The sequence below is a fragment of the Tetrao urogallus genome (genome assembly GCF_951394365.1).
Source record: "Tetrao urogallus genome assembly, chromosome: 7".
In the NCBI taxonomy this organism is placed as follows: Eukaryota; Metazoa; Chordata; class Aves; order Galliformes; family Phasianidae; genus Tetrao; species Tetrao urogallus.
In genome coordinates, this window is record NC_136820.1 from 31,838,840 (window position 1) to 31,865,707 (window position 26,868).

Consider the following 26,868-nt stretch of genomic DNA (forward strand, 5'->3'; position numbering starts at 1 on the left):
TAAGTTCAACAGATGTATTTTTTTGCAGAACAGGTGAAGAGACTGCAAATACTTTCTAAATTGAGAGAAATTTCAACCCGGTACATACTGATGCATATTTTTAACAGAGATTTGAGCCACAAAATACATTTAGAAACGGTCCAGGGATTGTGATTGTCTTCTAAACAGATATTCTAAGTTTGTTATGGATGTTGATATTTTCACAGACTATAACAGGATCAAAAGAAGATATTAGCCACGACTGAGTCACTATTTTAATAGAATAAGCTAATCATAGTTAAGTCATGACAGTGTCATGAACCTGAAACATGTAATATATGTGTAATATAACTGGTTGAACAGTGTGAATCAAACGCCCAAAGAAAGCCTTCCTAGAAGACCTGTGAGTTGCACACAGCTTCTCAGCTGGCCTCTGCAGCACAGGGCTCTGAGGCCACATTTGGTACCTCCAGATAGATTTCTGGAAACCAGTCCCAGGGACATAAATCTGTACAAGAAATTATCACTGCTGGTTCAAGAATTTAGAAATAAACCACAAAACAGCACATACCCCCTCCCTGTGCAGCAGGATGACCAACCAACATTTTACATTTTTTGCTGCCCATTCAAAAATGTTCTTTTTTTTTTTTTTTTTTTCCCAGCAATCCTTAACAATTCAAATGAAATCAGTGAGAACTGTGCATGCTGAGCACTCATGGAAATCTGCACCCAGAAACAGAATACAGAGTAAGCCAAGGTTTTGGGTTGCAAGACAGAAATGAATGCAGACCTATACTAAGCAAAATTTGTTGTTGATAAAATAGCATAAAAGTACTGTGGAAAAAATTAATGGGTCTATTTTTTGAAAAAGCGCATTTTAATTTCATTAGAGGAAAGCATAAGAGTAAACCTATCAGTGTCAGACACTTAGTGTATTGTGTTCCAAACAGGAAACAAGTAATTTAATACACAGCTAATAGCATAAAGGAAGGCAGACACCTCCGAGTAATTTATCAAGTAAGGTACAGAACACTTGGTCAGAAAGAAAAGCATATAGTTAATCTTCTACAATACACATGCTAGATAACTTATGAGTTATGTATCAATTTTTCTAATTCTAATTTCTAACATTTTTCTAATACATGAAATGAGAAGATTCCTTTCTAAGAATATTTTTCTTCTACACTCTACTGGCTTGTGCTTTTTTTTCCTATGTAAAATAATTAATAGTCTGAAATGCTCATTTGAATAAAAAGGACTTAGGGATCCTTGAGGGAAATACAGGGCCAAAGGAGGACAATGAGACTATGAGCAGGCTGCCAGTCTCCCTCGCAGATGATGGGGTATTTAAGGACTTCTCTTGCATTCCAGCAGCCTGATGGTTGCCAAGGGGTTTGAAGGCATTTCTTTTGCCCTAGAGCATACATCACGAGTTTTCTCATTGTTGCCACCTTATTCTTCTTGCCTGTCTATACCAATCTGTTTTTCCTTGACTTGTGTTTAAATCACAAACTCTGACAGCAGATTGCTGCTTTATTCTGTCTGTGCAGGGTCTAGTGCAGTGGAGTTGTGGCCATTATCTGGTAAGCTCCAAGGTAATGCAAACAAGTTGTGGCATTGGCATTAATGAAGTACAACATATCGCTTTTTAACAAAATTTAAATGTGAATTCCTCCTGCTCGCTTAAAAGAGATAGCATAGAAAAGGGGAGAGGAGGGATCTGACTACAGCTTTTAGCTAAACAGGATCTAGGGCTGCAGAGAAAAGGAAGGCAATCTTCCTAAGCCTCTCCACACCACCTTCCCCACCACTGCCAGCTCTGTTTTCCTTCTGCCTGTTTGATGAAAGCTCAGGAAGAGCTTTCTGGCCTAACTCACATATCTAACCATGTGTAACATTGCTTCCTGCAAATTCTTGTGGCTTCCTCAAACAACCTTAGTGAGCAGACCTGCCTTTCAGAAACTTTTTACACCCCTCTTTGATGGTTTAGAACATGCTGTATTTTTTGATACTGAGAAAATGGGGCTATGCACAAAAGTACAGAGGGCTGCCAAGATGAAATGATGTGCTGTTAATAAGGCCACCAATACAATTCCTGAAAGGGGTTGCTGATTCTTTAAATTAAAAACAAGACAAAGACCCACACAAAGTCTTAGAATTCTTCTTTGCCTTGATATCATATGCCTTAGAGCATATATACTATGAGAGGTGAGAGGGTCACCCCACCGCTGGATGGGAATAGGCAGAAGCTCTATTTATCACCAAAGCACAAACTCACAGCAGGCATGGCTGAGGTGTGTGCAGACTCTGTCCCTGCCAGCAAGGGTCAGCTGAGAACATCAGGTCTCCCCTTAGAGCTATAGAGATAATCAGGAGATCTTTGGTCAAGTCACAGACTCAGAACATGCAGACCTCACTTTTAGGGAAGAGATCTTAGCCCTTCTTACTTCACAGAGACATCTCAAGTAACCAAATGCCTTAAGCTGGTATTGATTTATCTTTTCTTATCCTTTTATTGATTGCCTGGAGGAGCACACACTCACAGTGGAAAGGAAGTATAATTCTCATTTTACAGACTGCAAACAAAGGCAGCAAAAAGGTCAGTAAGATGAGTGTTTCTTTCCACAGTTATAACACTCGGAGCAGGCTGAGATGCTCCAGTCAGCCCCAGCTCACCAGCTCAGCTTGAGAGCACATCTGGCATGCTGGTTGTGAAATGTGCATTCAGCAATATGCTGCAGAGCATATGGAGTAGCACGGTGATAGCAATTTTCATGTTTAACTCCTTGAACGCCTGGTTACTATAGATCTTGCTAGACTTCTTTGAGTTTCCTATTTCATCTTCTGTATTTCTCCCCCTCTAATGGCTATAAGAATGTCTCCTTAGTAATAAAATTTGCAAGAGATGAACAGTGCTTAGCCCTGGAGTTTGGCTGTACCCTTGACAGAAGCCTCACCAGGGAAGAAACTGGAAGAGCTTGTGAGGAAAGGAAATAGCTTGTTTTGCTACAAATGGGTTTACTGTTTCTGCTTGCTTCTTTCCAATGCATAATCAGGATCACTCACAACACTAAGCCGAGTTCAATAATTATGTTATCCTGTTGTGCTTCCCTAGAGTAACTACAGAATATTGTGCTCATTATTTTGGTTTTATTTGCTTTTATTTGAAGCAGAATCTCAGATTTCATAGTACAAAGATGTATCACAAATTTTCCTGGATCTATATTCCAGACAAATCAAACAGCAAAAGTTTGTAGGACTGTGACTCATTTTTTCCTATTATAACATACTTTTCTATTTTTTGGCCATCCCACACTGGCATGGGACTGTCAGAATCTTTCCTAAAGGCTGTGTGGTTTAGTTGGTGTGGCCTGTTTCCCACAGAGGAGAAAGAAGACCTACCATTAAGCATCTCACCACTACAGGCACTTAACCCACATCTTCACATGGCCATTTTTTCCAGCTTGCAAATCCATTGCTCCTGAGTAAGTCTGGCAACCTCCCTTTACTTGGGAGCCTGCAAAAATGTCCCTCTGAAAAACAGACTAGTAGGTGTCAAAGTTTATTCATAAAAGACTTGCTTAAGGAAATAATCAGACACGATGTTGACTGGGAAAGCCCAACTTGTGTTCTGTTGTGTGCTTAAGTAGGATTTCTGAAAAGTTATACAAATAAATTTAAATTCAGTGGCTATAGAAATTGACTATATGCCAACAGGAAGAGCAAGAGCCTGGGGAGTTCCTGATGATTTCACTCTGGAAGCACAAGCCCAGGCTGTGGAAGATTTCTGACAATGGATGCCTGATAGTTTAAAGACAACAACACATGAAACAACATTATGTCACTGAAAATAAAAGTCCGTAAGACTGGTCTTAAAGTCCACTGAAGCAACTACTGCAATTCATGAAAAAGAAGAGTTAATTATGGTAATGACCATGCGGTTCTGTGGGAATATTTTTTTTGGCAAAGACTGTAGATCCAGTTATTTTTCTTATCTGTAAATACTTTCTCAGACTCTGTGAAGTGAGAAAGTCGCTGGCTAGGGGCTGGGAGGGGATTCAATGACTCAGCAGAAGACTATGTTTGTCCTACCACAAAGCCTTTCATTATGAACTGTCCAAGTGCCAGCTTTCTAAACCAGACAATTACTTCTTTCTAATCACAAACACATTGAGTTAATTACACAAGAAACTAGAAGCGATGAAATGACATCAATTTACTTGTAATAATCATTTGTTGCTTATCATCCTTAAACAATTCAGATGTTTTAAGAAGGTAAAAAAAATCCTTTTAAAACATGACCTTAAAAATAGACCTCCAAGCTTAAGCATTTTTAAGGGAATTAATTGCAGGGGACCTCTGAGTCCAACCCCCCTGCTAAAGCAGGTACCCTGTAATTGGTCGCACAGGTAGGCATCTAGCCTTTGGCTCATGTCCACCAAAACATTCAATATCCAGTGCCTTCTCATTATGATCCCATTCATGTGGGGGTCAGCTATTGATCCTCCAAGTCAGCTGAGATAAACACAGCTGTGTATGGGGGAAACGCTAATTTTAACTGATCTTAACAGTTTAGTTGTTAGAAGTGTATGAGGTGAACTGCAAGGAAATGAATAGGTTTAGGGCACCATCAACCTTTCAACACTGAAAAATGAGAGTGGTCAGGCATTACCAGATTTGCAGTCTTTGGGTGTTGCTAAACCTTCACTCACTCAAGAAATGCTTGTGCCTTCAAAGAGGCAGGAAAAGGTTAACAAAGAATAAAATGAATCAGTTAAGAAACAGGGATGGAATGCAGGTTGCTATAATCTTAGTCTTGCTTAGTTAATTCAATTTTGACAAGCTCAAAAACATTTTTCTGCTTCCAGTACCATTCAGTGTTTAGTGAGTGAGACCAAAAACAGCTCTTCACCAAAGGAAGTCACTTACCAGCAGACTGTTGAGGTCTGAGTCTGATAATATCCTTACCTAAAGTCTCCCTGAACGATGCTTTCCATCCTCTGTCTGATCCAGAGAAGTCCGTACTAAATACCAGGAACAATTGGTTACCGGAGCTTTTAATATTTGGAGGCAGTTCTGATCCACAGAATTTCCCAAGGAGAGGAGCATGAGTATCTGAGCCATCATATACAGCCACGTAATCTTTGTAGCAGGAGGGAGATATTTCAAGCTGGAAGGTGTTGAATCTATAAAATTATAATGCACTTGGAGCATTAGATATGACATTTTCATTTCTAATCCTGTTCTTAGGATTTTAAGGGCTTTTTAGGGCTTGAGGAAAAGCATAAGTAATAGCAACAACCAAAGCCAGACATAAACAGACACCAAAGGTATTTTTGTTAAAAAAAAAAAACCAAAAAAACAAGCAGAACTATTAACTGCATGGCAAAACACCTCCAAATAGTGACCCTCACCCACTATGTCCCTTGCAATACAAGCACACTTCAGCTCTCTATGAAGAACCAGAGCTCCCCTGTGTAAACATGCCCTCTCACACTTCTGCAAATTGCTTACCCTGCAATTTCCTCGAGTACGTGAGAGGCACGTGAAATGAAGGCTGAGTGCAGGCCACCTGGGTCTACTACTTAGCTGGGAAATTACCTCCTAATGCACACTCAGCATATACCTGACAGAAGAATGTACCTACCTTATTTTTTAATGTCAACAATTTGTAGCAACCCCATGTCCATTCTAGGCAGGACAGCACCCACTCAGGAGTAATACTCTTTTGGGCTGGATGTCTTTACTTAGGCTAAAAGGGGGGCACTGGCCTTCTAATAAAATTGAATTTTTCTTACATCAATTCACAGCAGGTTTGTAACTCCCAAAGGCTGACAGAATTTAACTAAGTGAGCTGTATTTTTACAATGTTTTTGTCCTCTTGTTAGCCAAAGCAAGAAGCTACAATTATGGTGATGTTCTGCGTATCAGTTACAGAGAAAGATGGGATGGATTCTGATAAAAGGTGATTTGAGTAGATATATCTCATTTCCTTTAGAAATGGAAAGACAAGGAAAATTGTCAATCATTACTGTTTTTAATTGAAATCAGACACCACCCCGTCACCTTAATGACAAGCTGAACTGTGATTACATACTTGAGGACCACTACTTTTCCGCTTCCAACCGTGATGTAGTATGAACAGTTCATGTCGTTGTGATAATCCAGAACTGAATGGGCTGGACTGCTGATAACGCCAACAGAGCCACTGAAAGTGCCACCACAAGCTGTAGGGGAAACAGGAAGGAGCGATCAGTGTCTGAATCCCAGCTGGATCCCAAATCTCATAGTTCCAGATGTCACTGACCCTGGGGACTGTCCCTGCCTGGCTTGTGCTGGGGCTCACAGTGGAGAGGGATGGCTGTGCTCAGAGCATATGGAACTGCAGCTGGGAGTGGAGGGCACTGCTTGGCTGCTCAGGGGCTCACACCACAGATGCTAATGAGACCAGGATGTGGGCTAATGTTTGTTCCCAGCTTCAGTGCTTGAGGGAACAAAAACTGTTATAAAACCAATTCTAATCTCCATTGTTAGCTTCAGCCTTTATTTTATAATCTTAACTTGGAGGAAAAAAAAAAAAAAAAGAAAAAAAAAAAAGCTACCCTGCATCCTGTTGATAAATAGCCCAAAGCCACACACACACATGCAGTTTTTCATATTCCAAAGGACTTGCCTTTGCCCAGGCTATCACCTTCACAAAGGCAGCCCCCCCCTACAGGACTGCTGGATGCAGAGCTTCAATTCCTCAGCCGCAGTCGCCTGGCATCCTGGTGCACTGGCAGATAAAGGACGGAGCCAGGAGGATAAAGAATCAGCATTATTCTACACTAGAGGGGGGAAGCCTTTTCCCCTTTTTTTTTTTTCCCAGCAAACAATACTACTAGAGGGAAGAGGAATGTTAATTACTAGAATCTGCTTTGTATACAGCAACATGCTTATAAGGCTGCAGTCATATTTCTCAAATGTCAGAAGTCACAAGTCAGATAGCAGCAATTAACTTGAGTGTGTTATGAAGGTCTTTTTCATGAATAACTGCACACTGTCATCTTTCAGTGCCATTCTCTCCTTCTTAGCTGCATCAGGCCATTCATTTTATACAACATATTTAACTTAATGCTTCTTGTTGAGGCTTTAAACATGAGAAATATATTAGGGGAAATACCAAAGCTAAGAGCTCATCTGTTTCTATGCAGTCAGAAAATGAAATAACCTTCAAAAATCAAACTACCGTCTCTAGAAATTAAACCTACAAAATATTACAATTGATTTTGAAAATAAATTTAATCTCTTGTGATATTTATTTTCCTACAGATCTAAATATTAAACTAGTTGAAAAATTCTTTTTCAAGTACACATTTCCTCTTTAATAAAAAAAGGAGGAGATCACATGTGAAAGACAAAAAGGTTTGGTAAAAAATTTTCTTACATAATAAAAATATATCTAGATCCTGACTTTTATTTACATTGATAAGTGGCACTGCAAGAAGATCATCAACTGGGGCATACAGCTGGTTCCATTTAACAATCCTTTTCTGGCTCCTGCACTGTATAAGGTAGTTCTAGTAAAAACCACCCTCATGTATGTAACAGAATCTTTTAAGTAGCCTCAATTGAATATCTGGTGATGTTTCTTCTTAAACATAATCTTAAAAAACAGAAACAATAAGACCAACAACCTACATTACTTTTTTCCAGCAAAGTGTTTCAGTTTTTAGCCTTATGTAGTGTCTTGAAAGGAAGACGGTGAGATAAAACATCAGCCCACAAACAGCCCCATATGTCCCGGACCACATGAATAACCTACATCCACTTAAGGTATTTCCAAAGGTAAGGCACTTACCAATTGTTCTATACCTTGCCTGGAACCCAAAGCCTACAACGTGTGAATCTGTGTAGAAGTTGAGCAGCATAGGCCCAAAGACACTGATAGGCTCAGGGACCTCACTTCCACAGAACGTGATGACAGGGTGTGGGGTAACCCTGGTGCCCCTGAAGATGCTTACTCCATCATAAAGACAGATTCTGCTCAAGAGCGCTGGAGCTACATGGATACAACACAAAAGTATTAGCATATTTTCCTTGAGATTTATTGAGCTACAAGTACATAGACCTCGTACAGGATAAGAATTACATTTTTATTACTTTCCATTCCAAGATCTCATTTGCTTGCTGAGAAAGTGAATGTCAATTTTTAAGGTGCAGAAAAACTGAAGGACAAAAAGGCAAAGGGACCTCATATGTATATAAGACATCAGATTGATCTTATGTCCAGCACATCACATCATCTGGACAGTGCTTCAAACCCTTTTAGTTCATGGCAGTTTGTAACTGAGTGAACACCATCTAGGAGGATATGAGACGACCTGATGAAATTAGAGACTCCCTCTGCTGATGAAAACAATGTACCTTTTGTACAGGCAACCTACTACCTGGCACTTTATCTTCCCCAATGTAGAATTACTCAATGTAGGGAATTTTATATGATTGAGAATTTGGGAAAATAAAATAATAATAATAATAATCCATATACTAACATATTTTGGCTCTGACTTCTTTCTCTCTTGAATTCCCCCAGACTTTGGGGTACCCAAACTCAGATTCTTCAGTTTGCTTTACAAGACCGAAAAATAAGAAAATTTAATCAGGAAGTTTGGCAGTTGAATGCTGTAACTGTGGCAGTCAGTGGAGATTTCAAGATGACCAATCATCAGGAAAAGAAATTAAGACTTTCAGGAGCAATCAGGGATCAGGTCAAGTACAGTTATTAAAGGGAGTGAAAAGCTGTCTATTCAGAAGCACTAAGAAAAATGGAAGTGGGGAAGGTAGTATCCTGGAATCTTTCCCCCTACTTTTTCATTTTCTCATTTGCAGTTAGCTTTCTGGGGGAATGAGCCATCCTGTCCAACTCCTTGCCCCATCTTCCTGACTTTCTATCCACCTCACCACTTGCACTCATATTCAACTCAAACATGTTAGTAATGTAAGTTTCATGGAGCTCAGTAGCTGAGGAAGAGTCCCACAGGAACACCCCCAAAGACAACCAAGCTGTGTAAGGGCTGTGGGTTCGGGGAGGGACCTGCCAAGCACCAGCCACTCATACCTTGGGAGCTCAGGGTCACATCACCACCTCTCTGCTGTGTTGGAAGCCATGGGCATGGGGAGGAGGTGGTGGCACCCAGGGATTATGGGATGTATGGTGATATCTGGAGAAGCTGGGTATCATGGGAGCAAACAAGGAGCCATGAGTTATGCAAGGACCTGGATTAGTGCTGTTTGTGAGAAACACAGAGCATCTACTGAAAATAAAACTCCATCAGTTAATATGTTTATGCAACAATGGGGTGTTTTATTACTTTTTTTCTTCATTGTCTATGAGTATAATAGAAGCTGTTGTGTCACATGCTTACTGAAGTTGTGATATTTTGTGATCTATTAGCAGCAGTGGGACAGTTACTTTAATTGCAAAGGATTAATCAGGAATTATCTAAATTCAACAGGAGATGCTGGGCCTACTGTTGCAGAGGATTCCTGCAGGTTGTCCAGCCAAAACACACTACTTCCCGTTGCGGAAATCAGGATGGCTTGTATTGAATAGGATGACAAACAGGAATGGAGGAATCAGGGATCATTCTGATTCACACAAATGACAGAGAGCACAGTGTGATATATTTTAGATCCTCTCTGGAGATTTAGTTTTAAAATCTGTTCTGCTCTCAAATGATGATGATGTATTCTAATATGCTTCATAATTATGCCAGAAGTGAAATATGGCACTAGTTCAAATCTGATAAGAGCTACTAAGATGGAAACAACTAGCTGCATCACACAACTAATTACATCATTAAATACAAAGTAAAAACATTCTTCGTATCCCATTCTATTATTAAAAGGTTTGATAATGTGATAGAATTAAAAAAAACACCATAATTTTAAAATACAAAGAAATGGAAAAAATGAAATCGAGACAACTGCAATCTGAGAATTGGAAAGCTTTGAAAAGTCTTTGGAGAAAGCAATGAAGGATAAACTTTTTTCAGCAAAGCAAAGGTCTACAATGTCCATCACAAGTTGCTTTGAGTTTCTGAACTGGAAAGACTAAGATGGTAATACCACACAGGGCACAGGGCAAGAGGTTTGATTTCTGGACTTGAATCGTCCTTGTTTAGGCCAACATCACTGACGATTTATTACTCCTGGCAGTGTCGATGATTGTTTGATCTCTATCTTGTTTTCTCTATTTGTTTACTCACATTTTTTTCTTAATTTCTCACCATGCTGCAATGCTTTATTCTGCAAATAATGCTCAGCCTCTGTCCTATCTCTTTGTGTCACACTTCCAGCCTCTAACCATATTCAGCACATCATCAGCAATTCTTCTCTGAGGTTCTTTTACTCTCATTCTATCTTAGATCTTTTCTAGAGAAACTTCTGTCCCTTGCTCTACAATGGAACTTTTTTCATGAGTCTCCAGAGATCTTTTCTTAGCCAGATGTCAGACCCACATCCTCTGTGAGATGACATACACTTTTCACATAGCCAGCTCTGCTTTTCTTCATAAAAGCTTGCCTGCTAAGAGCCTTTGCTCATCCTTCTGGCATTACTGTATTCCTCTCTTCTAATACATCTGTGAGAATTCAGTCAGACATCTCCTCTCCCACTGTCCTCTCTTCATCTCCACATTAGCTTTTATAATTACATTTCCAATGGCAGATGCAACTACTGTTTCTATCCTGATGACTACATATCTCTACTTCCCTCCGCCAGGCCTCTTTCTGCTCAGACTAAAATCTTATTTTTGTCTCTGAAAATCATTTAATAGGAGAGCTTTCTTCCCCTCTAGTCTTCCCTCACATCTTCTTTCTGGATAGCCTCATTATTTTACCTGCCCTAATTAGGTCTACGTCAATATTTGGATCTCTCGGTTACTTGTCTAGTTCTTTAAATAAATAAATTTAAGTTCCTTGCCTAGCTATTATCTTTTAGACACGCTTGTTCCTATCCTTCTGCATACCTCTAACTCTCACCAAGAAATAGTAATTTTCAATCACGATTACTGTACATTTGTTTGATAGCTTTGACAAGATTTCTTCCAAATACTGCTGTAAAGATCAATTACTTGGTATGATGTGAATGTGTTTCTTTAAATTTCTGCTCTCATTTGCCTTCGAGGCCTTTTGATGTCAACCTTTCCTCTATTTATCATCTCTTGGTACTTCACAGCACTGACAGATGCTGGTTTCCAAAGGTCACATGATAAGTAATTCAGTTGTCCTTACATTTTGAAAAATAGCTTTGTGTTCTCTTCTTTCTATTTAGCAGGAATTTATCAGTAAAAACCTCAGACCAGTGTCAGTATACTGCATAAAATAATCTATTTGATGGAATACTAGCCCACAAACCTTGACTGCATGTAGGCCCCTATTTTTTTTTATCACTAATAACAATGTGTTTTTCCCATCTTTCTGATTACAGTCATAAATCTTGCTTCATTTCACATTAAGACAAGATATACCCCTTTTGTTTAATATCCACAAAACTTAAAATAATGAGGTCTTGACTAACAACTGTAGCATGTGGGATTTGTAGTAACACAAATACTATTTAATGATGCAGGAGAAAGATTACACAGGTATATATTCCAATGCAATATGTTAACCAGATACTTAGCACAAGGTACTATTTGAAAAGCAAGCAATTACAAGTCTTTCATATATATCCTCTTTCAAAATAATCTATTGCAAAATGTCTATTTTCTGAAATACCCACTAACAACTGCAAAAGCAGATAGAGAAGACTGCAATGAAGCTGTGACCCTGTCTCAGACAGCAAGATTACAGCTGCATGTTAAAAAAAGAAGGGGGGAATAATAGGTTATTAAAGCATTTTTCATGTTGACATGGTAACAACAGAAAGCAGTCATACTGTGAGGACAGAGTATAAATATGACAGAATTTTAAAAGCAGGAGGCCCACACCCATTTCTTCTAATTTTCCAACATCTGGAACTCATACTCGATGTTTTAACAGAAGAGAACCACAGCCATTTAATAATACACTACCTGTAATGAAGCTGAATTTGTAGGGAAGATCATCTGAATAAAGATGATGAAGAATGTGATTATTTCCTAGATACAAGTAAATATAGATAAGATTTTATGCCTAACTCTAATATACGAGGTTTGAGTAGACTTCTGATCCATGGTGTAAGGACAGATTCAAGATTATTATTGCTGTTACAGAAATGATACTGAGAAAACAAATTCCCTCCAATTTGGTTTTGTTTTTGTCTTTGTTTTGTAAAACAACCAAACACAAAAATGTAGGAAGTTTAAAAGCAAAGAGCCACCTGTTCAGCTTCACAGAGTAGCAAATCGAAAGAGAGGTTTTGTGACTGTACAAAAAGACATTTTCAGGCTGCAAGGAAATTAGAGAGTCAAACTCATTTCACAGGGTTAATCTTGCTTATGTTTTGATGAATCTTATATGTCTTGTATGAGCTACTCTCTATAGCTGCCTGGAATAGTCAGTGCGTTAAGAGAGTCATTCAGAAGGGAATTCAATTCACCTGTACAACATATTTGTCCTTGAGTTTAAAGCATGATTTTTTGCACTTCGCTGTAGAAGATAAATCTAAATGATAAATCTAAACTTGATGTCTATTTTCAAAATATCAAGGTCAGAAAAAATATATTTCCTGCCTACCAAAGTAGGCAATTTAGATTACATTTTGAACACAAAAATCAGCAAATGCAGTTTTCTCCAGTTCTCTTTCATTCCAAGCTATTACTTGCTATATTTAGTATTTAATATATATTCAAACACATGCACGTCACGTTCATTAGGTCCCAGATACTGTCACAGTATCACTGCTGTAGGTTAGTGGCCTCATTTAGAGTCATTCTTTTAAATGAGAACAGGCCCCTTATTGTAACTGAAAATATAACCATTCTACAGCAGAAATCTGTGACTAAACCATGAAGTCATTCAATCTGTCACTGCACTATGGCCAATTACCTCCTGCCTTCTAATTGTCTGAAACAATATCTCAACCAGTTAAGTCAATGAGATATGAATGCCTTACAGGCATTATTTTAGATGGATAAAATAATTCCATTACTGAACAACCATAACAAATAAAATAAAATAAAATAAAAACAATTGGATATTGGATTTCTTATCAAAGGTCAAGTAGGCAGTAAATTATAACAACTGGAAATGCAACTAAACTTTAAAACTCCACTCCAGAACATCTGTACTAGTATAGTGAAAATTTTAAAGGCCACACTCAGCAAAAATCTCAGCAGGTGCAATGATTCCATACACACAGAATAACTGGAAATGGTTTTAACAAAAGCTGCCAGACATTGTCCTGCCTTTGTGAAAGAACTGAGGGAGTTCATGCTGAAAACCCTGAGGCACATGCTAAGCAGATTCAGTGGGACTGCTGTATACATATTCACTTCTGCATGATAGTTTGCAAGATGGCATCTTCAATATTCTTTTCCATTTAAACTCACGCAATTTCTCTTTCCTATGTTTTTTTTTTTTTTTTCTCCTTGCTTAAAAGATTCTGAAGAAGATTAATAAGTAACATATAACTACAATGGAAAGTGCCATACTTCCCCTGTTATAACCAGCTGATTGGCCACAATCTCTCTTGTACTCTAACCATCTGGCAAATTCCCTGCTTCAGTGTTGTAAAATATACATGTGAGCTCTATCTTCACTCTTCTGGATGCCTTCACTGACACAAAACTGAACCCACGCAACCTCTCTGTGTAAATGTTTGCCTGTAAATAGTTTTCAGAATGGAAATTAAACCATCAGTGATTTTCCATGACAAAGGACTTGAACGTTTTCAAGTAAGAAATTATGCTTCCTGGTTCACATATACATAACAAAGAACCAATTACCTTCCAAGTGGAAAGTCTCAAACTCTAGGATTACCAGTGACTGCGGCCCCCGATCTATGATATAACTGCAGTTCAAGTTGTTGTCATACTGACTAGGGTAGTTAGGAGAGACAATACGACCTGCAGGACTGGTAAAATTTATTCCACATCCTGCAAACAGAAATAAATACGGCATGGTTAAAATCTGGGTAATAATATCATTTCAGTTTTTCAGAAGCAAAACTAATAATGTATAGAAGGACCTCATATCTCCTTAAGAGGCTGATAAAAAAGCCAGGGAATCGTATAGACTATGATGGGAAAAGTAGGTCTTACACAAGCACACATAAGTGTTCTGGGGAAACAGCCTTCCTGCCTACAGTCTCCCATAGTTTCTTGGCAGCTTGTGGATAAGACCAGGCTGCTGCCCTTCAGTCCAGTGACCATAACACAACACTACTGTTCTTATGGACACAGAACTCGCACGTTTCAAAATCCCTTTGTACAAACAAGTGTGGCTGAATTGGCTGGGGGCTGGGATGGTTACTGGGGCATATCACCAATGTAGCCTCTTCTGAAACTGCCTGTGTTAGCCCAAGTGGTTGCATCCATGCTTCATGTCTGACAGCCAGGGGGATCCAGCCTGTAGTAGGGCCAGCTCTGGGTGGTTTTGCAGTACATGCAGACAACACAGGTTTGCTGCTCAGAACTTCTCAAGCACACAGAACAGTTTATTTTCATGGAGCTCACTCTGATCGAAATGGTTTTGAAATACTGCTAGGGGCTCCTCTTTATTTTAAGCCTCTAGCTTTATTTTATTATGTTTTATTATTATTATCACTATTTATATTAAGCTCGTAGCTACAGGCTTAAAAAAAAGAACAACACAGCAAATTGCTGGTATAAGACTAGAAACAGGCCTGTGAAATCTGCGATTTTCTCCTTTAAGAGGCTACACTTCCCTATTAGTTGATACTGACAAGATTAGCTCAGACATTGCAAAAGAAAAGCCATTTCATTTCAGAATTATTTATGCTTCAATAGTGTCTTCCTTCCAACACTTAATTTCTCACTGTTCTAATCTGAATTCAGTGAAAGGAAAATGGTTCCCTTTGGCAGCATCCTACAAAAAAGCTGCAAACAGCTGGTGGTGATTGAGTACCAACTTCAACACTTCCAGCGAGATTAGCCCCCATGAAACACATTCTCTGGGGAAAAAAATGAGAGGCCCACCTAAGAACAGTGACCATGTAAACTGCAAATATAACAAAGCAAAGCAAAAGCCATTGCAGATCTTGAGAAGTCATCACTTCTGAGAGCAGCTTATGAGAATGGCCATTGGTGAGTCCCAAAACTGGAGCATACAGTGCTCCCATTGCATATAGTAAGGGAGTTCTTGTGAACAAAAGCTGGGTAGAAGCTTCTACACATCACTGGATAGAGATATGCCTTGATACACACACATTAACTAACCCAAAATGAATGTTTAAATCAGCCATCTGGCTTAAATGACACTTACTGCTTATGAAAGATGCAGAGAAACCTTGCCCAGGAGCATCCTGAGACTGAAAAACTGTAGTTATGATGTTGTTTGGAGAAATAACAGGGTCAGGAGCTGAAATTCCACATCCTGTAGCTAACAAAGCTTCTTCTTCTTCATGATTTCCTTGCCATACCTGACAAGCACAGGTTAGATATAGTTCAGTGTTTTTGCAGTCCATGTAGCTTGTGGAAACCCATTACCAGGAATTACATATACAACTGTTCTTCCTGTAGACTTAAAGTAGAATTCATCTCACACTAACACTTAGATGTCTACATTGGAGCTAAACATCTCTGTTCACTTTACAGTCAGTAGGGACAAAAAGACAAAAAGACAAGGAGTGAATCACAGAAAAATGTTGGTTCCGGGGATTTCTGAAGGGCATCTGGAAGTCATCTGCTCTAACCCTTTATAAAGAGCACAGCAAATGTAGTTCAGGTCCTGGGAACTGGAGAAAAATATTTTATGCACATCATCATTTACCTCAACTTTGTCTTGGCTCACTCACCTCCATACATTCTATCAGTATGAATATCAGTATATACAACGAATTATCAAATGCAAAAATTATATTATTCATAATAAAATTCAACAGAAACAGTAGCATTAATCTGAATTCTTACTATCCAGTCTTGCTAATCAAAAATTCTTCCAGTTTTTGCTATTTTGCATTCGCTTGTTCAATGGCTAGTATTAAATGATGGAGAGGGTTAAAATTAATATCATTCACAAAAGTATATAAAGAAAAACATTCATTTTTAAAACTTTACTTTAATAGTGTCAAATAACTAATTTGAGTTTGAGCAAACCATGCATTCAAGAATCATATGCATGTTTAAAGTGTTATTTAAGTGAAACCTCCTTTGAGTAATTATTTAAACGTACTTGATGTTCACACTTTAAGCACTGAACTTCAGCACAGGAATAAAATGAAACATAGGCATAAATATTTTAAGCTTCTTAGTGCTAAAATCATTTCCTGAATCAAGATGTTATTTGGCAAACACTTCTATAAGAAAAAAAAAAAAGCAACACGGATTTACTGTAATAATATATGCATTTTCCAGTTTAGTTGTATTTTATACCAAGACCATAAGATAAATAAATAATTAATCAGTTTTTAATTAACATATTTGAAATAAATCTGAGCAGATAAAGAACAGCCATATGGAATTGTGATTGCTCTAAGAAACCATTCTGGAAAGGGTTAGCCAAGGTTTAGCCTGTAAGTGTAGGTATATGAATAACCTCATTCATCTGGCCAGGTGTTTGAGGCAAGGGGCAATGAATGCTCAAAGGATTAATATAAATAAACCATGGCCTGTCCAAGATTTTGCACAGTCACTATTGATTTTGGATTCCTCCTTTTTGGCTGCTCAGCTCAGAATGAACATGAGAACCTTACATCTGCTCAGCACTTCTTCATATCCAGACATATAACTCAAATAACTCATATAACTCAAGATGAACAACCACCAAATATTTCAGGCTTTTCTCTTAAGAGAATATCTCCAATTGATACGTTTTTTTTCCCATGATATTTGGAACAGTTTGGATATGCAAATTTAAAGCACCTTCACTAAGTAATATTAAGCTTTTTATATTAGTTAAAATGTAACTAAAAGTAATCAGTCAGTGGAGCAGGTTATGAAAAAATAAATTATTTTTTTTTCCCCAGCTTTTAGAAATGAGTGCAAGTGAAGCTTGTAAGTTTCTAGATGTAGATCAGATGTGAAGCTGCTCAAGACTTCCTACATGTTGTCAAATTATGTTTGACCTTTATTGTAAGTGGGAGTTGTACTGCTGCAGAGAAAATGTGCGCAAAAACACTGAACATATGCCAAATGCCTGAGAAAGAAAGTGACACTGTGAAAAATCCAAAGCATGTCCACTCCATTCTACTGCTTTGAAAACAAGTGGCTCTTGACAACCTGTGAAAGATACGAATGCTATCTTTGTAGTTTGAAATAAGAAAAATAATGATTAGTATGGTTTAAATGGCTCACAAGTTTTGCAGAAGTGTTGTGTCACATTGCTGTTTTATAACACATTGGAATAATTCAAAAGGCCTTTTCATTTCACAGCATTTTCTCATTATTTCCTGGTTCTGAAGCCGTATTACTTTTCTCATATTTGTCATTTCTGCGGCGGTATGCAAGGCGAGGGGACCCTTCTGGAGGAGGAGCCTCAAATGCTGCTGAAATCAGAAATATACAGTTCTCAAAATTTATGGGAAATAGACTGTACTGGCACAAGGACTCCACTTTAAATTTTCTCTCTTTTTTTTTTTTTTTTTGTCTTCACATTTTAACCACAACACATCTGTAAAACAGAATTCTGGAATCATGACTTCTTAAAGCGCTGCTCTGCTGAGCTGAGAAATCATTTTACCTTCACAAAACTGCTCTGGCAGCTTCCATCACTATATGGGATCTGGAAGTTATTGTGGAAGATCATCTCCAGGTGTTTGCTTTCATGCGTAATGATGGTCCACGTGCATCTGGTGTTCATGGGAAAGTTTTGAGGCCAATGAGGAGATCTGATCATACCACTGTCTGAATGAATGATCCCACCACATCCTAGAGAAATAAGAAACAAGTGAGAGAAATGTTAAAATATTTCCTGTTCTCTGAATGTCTGCTTGTTTCTGTGGCTGCAAGGCTGAGAGAGGAGAAGCCCCAGTGCCCATCCAGATTCATCTTTTCCTTAATTTCCCTTCTCCCAGCCCTGCAGCAGGAAGGTAACTTCACTCAAGAAGCTATCTCCTTGTGTTTCACTTTCTTGTCTTCACAAGTTCTCTTTCCTTGCCATTTGATATCCTTTTGCTCTGGCCCATCCGTGTGCCCCTGACAACGAGAAGTGAATGTTGCTTACATAAAGAGTAAACATCAGAAATAAATTAATAAGGAGTTTCTCCCAAAATTGCACAAGTTCCTTCCTGCACAACGTGGTATGCATATAATGACTGACAGCGATCTAGAGAAGTACTCTGGGGAAAGAAAAACTTAAATCTATGCTGATCCCTTGTTTTTCTCATCCCATATCACGAAAATATTCCAGTTTCCCATGCGAATCTACTCAGGCTATATCCATTCGCCCAGGGCAAAACAGTGACGTCTCCTCCAGCCCAGGCAGCCCTGTGTATCTCTGTAAGATTAGGGAGAGGGCTAAAAGCCATGCCTTTAAGAATTGTTAACAGATTCGTTTATAAAAGGGAATAGCTAATCATGGCTTTGCTGCATCTCATGTTCTTACACATAATAAGCTGGGTTAATGTAAAACACACTTGCAGGTACACTGCCAAGAATCTTACTTTTCCTCAATTAAAATTATATATATATTAGCTTTAAAAGGAAGGTTTTATTATTAATTTTTCTGCGTTAGATCGTGGCAATTGTGTTTGGGGTAGGAATTTGAAGGCATGTTTTGCTCATACATCCAGAATGCAAACCCAGAGTTTCTTGGTACACAAAGGAGAAGAAAGTTGAGGAAGGGAAAGAAGGTATCTGAAAGAAAAAAGAAATCTTCACAGAGAGAATACTGACTATGCACACAGCATGTGTGCACTGGTGTCCATTATATCAGTGGAGGCTGGCCTTCCTTGTGCATGAAATCTCATTGACAAGACTGAAAAGTGTCAAAACCTGCTTACACAGTGTATACTCACGCAAGCACAAATTATTACTACGTGTAAGAATACACTCCCTTTATCAGGCAGTCACCAACATTCAACTCAGGCATGTTAACTGCCTGTGTGGATCATTAGATCATTAACTGATGGACATTAACCACTAAACTAATCAGCAGCAGCCAGGACTGCAGCTGGAGGTGATGCTGGAGAAAGCATTGCGTGCTCTGTGCTGAGGCAGGAAGATGCACTGAATTCTTCCCTGCCACTAATTGTCATATCTAGACTTGCAGTTAGTCACCTCCTCCTGGACAGATGGTGAATCACCTTCATTATTTTTTATATTCAAAGAGATTATATTTTCAACAGTTAGCTTCCACAGGGGGAAGACAGCTTCTTAAAATGTACCAATTTAGTCCTGCATGCACACCAACATCTCCATTAAAGTTAGAAGTTTTAAGGCTGCTGAGTCATAAGTGCTCTTTAAGAATTTCTGCCTGCTTCTGTTTTGAAACTGATCTCTTTCCAGTTTCAAATGCTTAAACCAAATCAAACTGTGAAACAAATAATGTTTGAGAAATGAATGTCTCACAGTTGCTGACAATAGATACCACTGCTGGAAGGATAATGAGCATGAGATCAATTTACAGGATCAAGAAATTGCCAGTAGGAGGCTTAAAAAGCACATCTTTCCAAAATTGATTTTATTTTTATTGTGTGAGATTAATAAACACGAGCTTAACACTATTTTAATACTAGCTTCTCTCAGGAAGCTGATGTTGACAGGTATTTATTTTGTTCTGTGATACAAACTTAATTAAAGAGGAAGAATCCAGTTTCACCTTGCACTTGAAAAGTGCAGGGTAGATATCATGTATTGCTGTGCTAGACCAAGAAAAAAACAGTAATTTTTGTCTTACCTAGAGATTCTGCTGTCCATGTTGCGTAAAACCCACCTCCTTGAATTGAGTGGTCAGAGTTAAAGATAACCAGTAGCTTGTTGGAGCCTGACTGAATGATCCCAGGGGATTTGTTTCCACAGTACCTTCCTATGACAGGAGACCCAGGAGTGCCACCATTCAGGATAGTAACAGAGTCCCACTTACAAAGTGAATGATTTTCAACATGGAAGGCTGTAAAATTGAGCTGCAACAGACAAAAGCGAAGTTCAGAACTTAGAACTGGTGGAGAGTTAGAGCAATTCCAGTCAGGTCCTGTGACCATTCTAGTACAACAGTTCTGGGCTATGCTCAGAAGTCTGAGACAGACTTCACCTTTATGCTTTCCTGTAAGTTTTCCTTGGACTCCTGCTGCTGTAAGTAACAGCAGGTACTTATCATGAAGACTGAAATGAAACAGAAACATACAAGTTCAACACAGGAAATATTTGGATTTAATCATATGTTTGAAGTTGAATATGTCCTTCAGAACAGTCTCAAATATATACAAATACTGAACTGCTCTCCTGCTCTCAAAGCTTCTCATTATGGGAGTATAAGTAGTTATATAAGGCTTTTTTTCTCCTATTACTTTGAATCAAAACACTTAGCAGTTGCTAAAAATAATGCTAGTTGCTATTAAGTCTGAGAGAAACAGTTGTATGGTTGGTTCCTGTGGGTCTGAACTCATCACATAATAAACTAGGCTGGAAAGGCATGTATTGCTGCTTTCTCCCTCCCCCACTGATAACTGTTTGTCCTTCCATTGATATGCACAGAGGAAGGATTTCCAGTTTAAGGTATAGATTGTTGACCTAGTAGATTCCTGATTTGTTGATGTTGCAGTACTGAGGTGTGCTGATGGCTGCCTGGCCAATAAGGCGCACGTTTTTTCCTCTACCACTTCCAGAATTGGAATCTCTGTGATGAAAAGGTTTAGCAAATACATACAAATTCTTTCTGTAACTGTTTACATCTATTCATTTCTAAAAGAGCTCTGCCTGAGCAAAGACCAAATACAAATCTAGCTTAAATTTTTCAAGTTTGGAACTTTACCAGATGGTGGCATATAATAGAAAAGGTCTGCCTGCCTTCCCTGAGTAGAAGGCTACTCCATCCTTTGAAATTTAAGATTAGTTCTGCTTTAAACAAACTTGTGGATATTTAAACTTTTTCATTCTACTAAAATCATGCTGTAAATGAGCAAACGTGTAGTCAGTTATCAAAATATCATGCAACAAAATAATTAGGACTCTGGGTTTGCACTTTTTTTTGATGCTTTGTAGTTGTAAACAAAGAAAACATGACAGGAAAATAGCTAAAGCCATTACACATGAAAATCTGCAATGTATTTTGACAAAATTGTTTTTCAGATTTTTTTTCTGACCTAGACCTCAAATGTTGCGATTTTGAGCTGTTCTGCAAAGGATCAGTCAGCGAGTTAATAGTTCAGCGAGTGAAGTCTAACACTGCTTTAAAGGCACTTAAATTGGTGTCTAAGCAGTGTGGCTGAATGAGGTAGCACCGCAGGAGGTATTTACATCTATTAAGATATTAGGGTACATCACTGACATAATTTATACCAGTAACATATTACCTTCTAAGTAACTATTAAGATGCAGAACTAACTTTCCAGTGTCTTCTAGCGTTTCTGCAAAAGTGCAAAAGCACATTTATTCTCACAACAGTGAGCACATCCACGCACATCTAATAGAAGGAGTTATTTTCCTACAGATAGAAAGGCATTGTTTTGAAGGGCAAATCAGCACTATGGCTTTGAGGTCAAGATAGATACAAATCTATTTTCCAAAAAGCACAATCTAAGTTAGTTGTTTCACACTGTTCCATAAATAAATCAGAGGGGGAAATTTTTCATTCCTCCACATTTCTGATTTTCCAAATTATCTCAAATCTCTTCTCCAAAATTCAGAGGGTGCTTTTTCACATTGCCAGTCAGGCACACAGTCGTGGCATTATTACTCACAGTGATGGTTTCACCTTCAGGGGCTTCCAACAGCCAGGAGCAGTGATTCAGGTTGCCATATGGCTCTGGGTAATTAGGACTTGAGATAAATCCCCTTTGGTCTGACTGTATACCACCACAGGCTGAAGAAAAGAAAGTAACATTTCAATACACTGAACACTATAAGCAAGTGACTGGAATATTATTCACCCTGAAGTAGTACTAAAATATAATTAGACTGATACAGGTGATTTTGGATGGCACATGCATGGGTGAATAATTTATTGGGAAAGCCCAAGTTTTAAAACCTTTGTCACTGAATTAATTTGTCACTGAGTAAACAGATGAATGACCTTGAGAGTTCACACTTATTCTGACACTTAGTATAGCTCTGCAAAACCTTTGGCAATTAACACTCACAGATGCCTTTTCTGCCTTATCTTCCATTTGTTTATCTCAGACTTAGGAAGCAAACTGGTACCATTCTTGGGCCAGCATAATCAAAACAAAAAGTTGTGTGTGTGTCTAGATAACCTCCAAGGCTAAATTCAGCTGTGACAGAAAGAATAGCTGTGCTGGGCCATAAATGGCAAAGTGGTGTAATTTGCACTGATATGGTTCTAAGTCGATTTCAAAACGAGTGCAAGGGTTCAAGAAGCAGAACACATCTCAGCCGTGCTAGCAGTCTGGAGGCCTATTTGTAGTGAGTCAAACTTGGCTGGTATTGCCTGTTATGCCCCTATTCCCAAGAGCAGACAGCTGTTCTAAGTGTTGCAGTGCATTGCAAAAACTAAATGTGGTTCAGGGAATGGGATCAAAGAAGTAGAAAATAAATCTGAAAGCTAATTTCTAGCATATGTTTGCTTCAAATGGATATAAATAGTTGCAGAAATTACAGAGCTTCTGAGGATCTCTTTGAGAGCTGATCCCATGGTATGAATTTTCAGTATCACCAAATGAATGGCATTTTCCTTAGCAAAGGCAATAGCCTGTCAAGTCATTTACCTTCAAATACGTAATGGCCCAAGAATCCTTTATCTTCTGTGTTTTCATCACTTACAAAGTGTACCCAAACCTGGTGTGCAGCTATCACAAGTGGCACTGATGTTGCGGCCTGACCACAGAGCCGGGCTATTAGATCTCCATCAGCATCCCCTGAGAAAACAAAGAAATACACTTTTTGAATCCTAAAACAGGTACAGAAACATAAAGGAGTACATAGAAACATGCATTTTATTTTATTTTGACTAGAAAAAATGAAGTATATACTACAACAGTTCAATCTGATTATTTGTTATAAGTATACTTATATACTTAGAGTGCTATGGCTCATTGACACGATCTAAATCTCTTTGACAGTGTTCTCCTCAAAGCTATATTAATTATTCTTTTAATATCTTGAGCTCCTTCTCTCCTTTCTCTGACATCCTGCACACTTTTGTTTTGTATGACTCATCAGCAACAGGTATACATAAGTTTTGGGGCAGAATGAAGGGCAGAGACGGCCCAAGGACCTTACTGCATGGAAGGCTATTGAGCCTTTGCACTCATGGCATCCATCATTAAAGTCAACAGGGATTTTGAGTTTTCTACAGTGTAAGGATATGCTCCAAGAGCAAGCCATCACTGCTGTATTAATGGTGTGAATCTCTTTCCCATGTACTGTTCTGTGCATAGCAAACAAAAACAAAAAAAAAACACCAGTGTTTGCTGAAATCATCAAAATCACAAAGGAAAGCATGACAGAGACAGAAGCACTTCTGCTCATGCTGTTGTAAGCTCTTATTCCATCATAGTGGTAGAAGTATCTGTTCCTGTTTATTACTGATATACATTGAGGAGAAGGAAAATAACTGTAATAGTGTTCCTCAAGACAGCCAGATAATGCTATTCCTAAGTCTGCTTTTCTAATAACAGCGTGTTGGTCTTAAAACTGTCTATTCAATAGCATCTCCTAACTCCATGCAGAATGGCAGGCTGTTCTTGCAAAGTCAAGAGAGCAGAAAGGAGAAACTGTGGGCATTCTTCAAAGCTCAAGCATGGTTATTCCAGATAACAAAGGCTGAGTAGCTTCATCCTTCTGTCACATGTAGTGACACAGCCCACCACTGGAAATGCCTTGCACCCCAAGGATAAAAGATGTCTATACATTTTTTTAAAAAGACAACTACACAGGCTAAACTGTTCCACTTCTTTTTTTTTTTTTTTAATGGATAACTTGTAATAATTTTACACAAACATCTCAGCTTCATTAGGGTTGCTGGATGACTTCCTGCTGAACTGGATTTTCCAGAAATTCATATCTACTCTGCTGGGAAACTCAGCATCTACCAGAATTTGCCGATATCGTGCACCATCTGCTTCTCATGGCTTATTAAAAGTTACTTGTCAGCATGCAGAGCAGAATTAGCGCAGTTTCCCAAGAGACTGCTCTTGGGAAACTGAAGATCCACTAGTATGGATATGGATAGAATGTGCTAAATAGAATTGCTATTTAGATCACAAAAATGTATAGTGCAAAAAAAAGACTGACTTTTTATTTATTTATTTTGTTGGTTTGTTTGTATTGCCTGGAGGTCTCTGGTTCACAATAAAGCAAGGCTAGCAAAAACTGATGAGTAGCTGATCAGAAACATTTTGTAACATATTTTTCAGAGTTTTTTTTTTATTACTTCCCAGTTCCAGTGCATTGTGGGAAGGAATTGTTAGACTTTGCAGCAGTGCACGCTTTGGCTCTGCACATGATAAACTGATGCAATGCAGCCAAGTTATCTCATTCAAATTAATTCAAAGAGCATGTAACAGATTCCTGCTCACGGACCCCAACCTTTCAGGAACAATTTCCTGGTAAATTAGAACCTGCTCTCACTGGGACTTACAGATTTATCCTTTCAGTGAAGAGTACAGCTGGAGCTTTCATACTACATTTAGCATTAGCTTAGTGATTTTCATGACATTTCCAGTTGCTTTTTATTGTGGATAACTAAACATACCCAAAGATGAAGAGATATTACTGGTAATAACTTTGTTACTGTTTTTCTTTTTAAATGCTTTAGTCTGTATTTTGTGGTAAAGCATCACAGGAAATACTAATTTCCTTTTGGAAAATCACCTTATAGTTTACAAACTGGAGTACATAGCCAAGAGCCTATGAATAATTAAAGCATTCTTTAATCCACTTCTGCTGTCCCTGGGATATCTTAAGAGCAAGAAGAGAATAGGCTATGGACAAAATAATTTTTTTAATGATTTCTCCCTGACTGCATTCTTCCAAGGGATCTGAGGTGAAATTCATATTGTATGTATTGCAAACACCACAGAACAATTTATAATCCAAGGATTTATACTCTATTTTTGAATTTTCTGTCCTGAAAGAGTGATGAGATCCACACATCCGCTGCCCTGGTATTGAAATCCCACTACTGGTCTAAAAGGCAACATGGGAGGCATGCATATGAACACTCTCTCAAATGGACAGACCTTACAACAGTCAGTCTCTGCGAATACATGGACAAGATTTGGTACATAGTTGCACAACTAGAATCTTGATAAGCTTAATCCATTCTCCTGAACATACCAACCTATACGTAACTCTAAGTAGTCGTACTGGCAGTCCTGGTGATGTTCCAAGTGGAAATCCTCAAAAGAGATATATATGGAGGAGTTGTAGCGGGAGGGATTTTCAATGGTCCATTCACAGTTCAGTTTACTTGTGTAATTCTTAACACCATCATAACCAGGAGAAGAGAAATTCCCACCTGTATCTCCCATCAGAGTTCCACCACAAACTGCAGAAATAATATAATTTATTTTAAAATAGTAGTGATTCTTGTACAAACAGAACACCCATCCCTGTCCATAATGCCCAGCATAAGAGGATTCTTACCTTGGAAGCTATTTGCAAATCTTTAAAACATGCGTAAAGTGAAGAAAGAACTGTTACTCACAGCATGAACATATTTCAACAGCACCATCAATGCAACAAGCATTAGCTAACTTTGTGAAAAAAATCTCATTACAGTTCCAACTCAGTACTGCTCAACTTCTAACCATTCCCTAATTCTAAATTCAAGAGAATATTTTTCTGGAATATACCCTCAAGAGCAGCACACCCATGCTAGAGTAGGATGTACAAGTGGGGGAAGTTTGAAAGACTTAAGGCTCTAGTACTAAAGGTCTGCCAATCATCTCCCTGGAGGCTACACTTGCAAAAGTAGGTTAGCAGAACTCTTTCACAAGCTACAGGAAATTAATTACCCCCATGAGTAATAAGGAAACACTTGAATTATTCAAGTAGATTAAGCAGTATGCCTTTTAGATTTCTTCATGGAATAGGCCTACTTTAGATCATCTCTAACACAGGACTAAACACAAAACAATAAATCAGTAGTGAGAGTAAGGATTGTGATCCAGCAGAGGTTGTTCTTTTGATTTGAAGCCCATAACTCCAAGAGATTCCCCATTTTTTCCAAGTCCTTCCAACTAATTAAATACATGATATACACCCATCCAGAAATGTGAGGAAAAGAAAAAGATATCAGAGATCTGTTAGCTGCTTCACTCATTTTTGTCACGCACCAGCAATTTAGTTATGAAATGAATCATTTAATTCAAACACACAACTTACCTGAATCTTCACTGGATGTGTATGAGACACTGAAGCCTCTGGTTGCATGGGACACATCTGTCACCAAAACAACTTTCATAGTATTTCCAGAGGATTTCACCTCAGTGCCTGGGTTTACCTCACCACACAGCTTGACCAGACGAGGAGAGTTCTGTCTGAGGCCATTGTAAACCTGTTGGGTCAAAATAACTCTTGTGAGATACATTCTTATGAGCATTTCCACCACCATACAACAGTGCTTCATCTCTTTAACACAAAGTTCATTGATGTCTCTCACAGCAGGTTGCCTCCCAGATCTG

The 26,868-nt window shown here is 38.4% G+C and overlaps 1 protein-coding gene across 1 annotated transcript in view; it reads right to left on the reverse strand.

The window, feature by feature from the left end:
* The window catches only part of CUBN (cubilin), a gene marked incomplete at both ends in the record, with an annotated part of 131,593 nt that overhangs the window by 10,403 nt on the left and 94,322 nt on the right, over window positions 1–26,868 (reverse strand). The window contains 11 exon segments of the mRNA XM_079538628.1: window positions 4,948–5,165; window positions 6,077–6,206; window positions 7,820–8,020; window positions 13,892–14,041; window positions 15,390–15,546; window positions 17,805–17,992; window positions 19,962–20,187; window positions 21,964–22,085; window positions 22,948–23,097; window positions 25,524–25,730; window positions 26,570–26,741. Of these exon segments, the coding sequence (XP_079394754.1) occupies window positions 4,948–5,165; window positions 6,077–6,206; window positions 7,820–8,020; window positions 13,892–14,041; window positions 15,390–15,546; window positions 17,805–17,992; window positions 19,962–20,187; window positions 21,964–22,085; window positions 22,948–23,097; window positions 25,524–25,730; window positions 26,570–26,741 (1,921 nt within the window).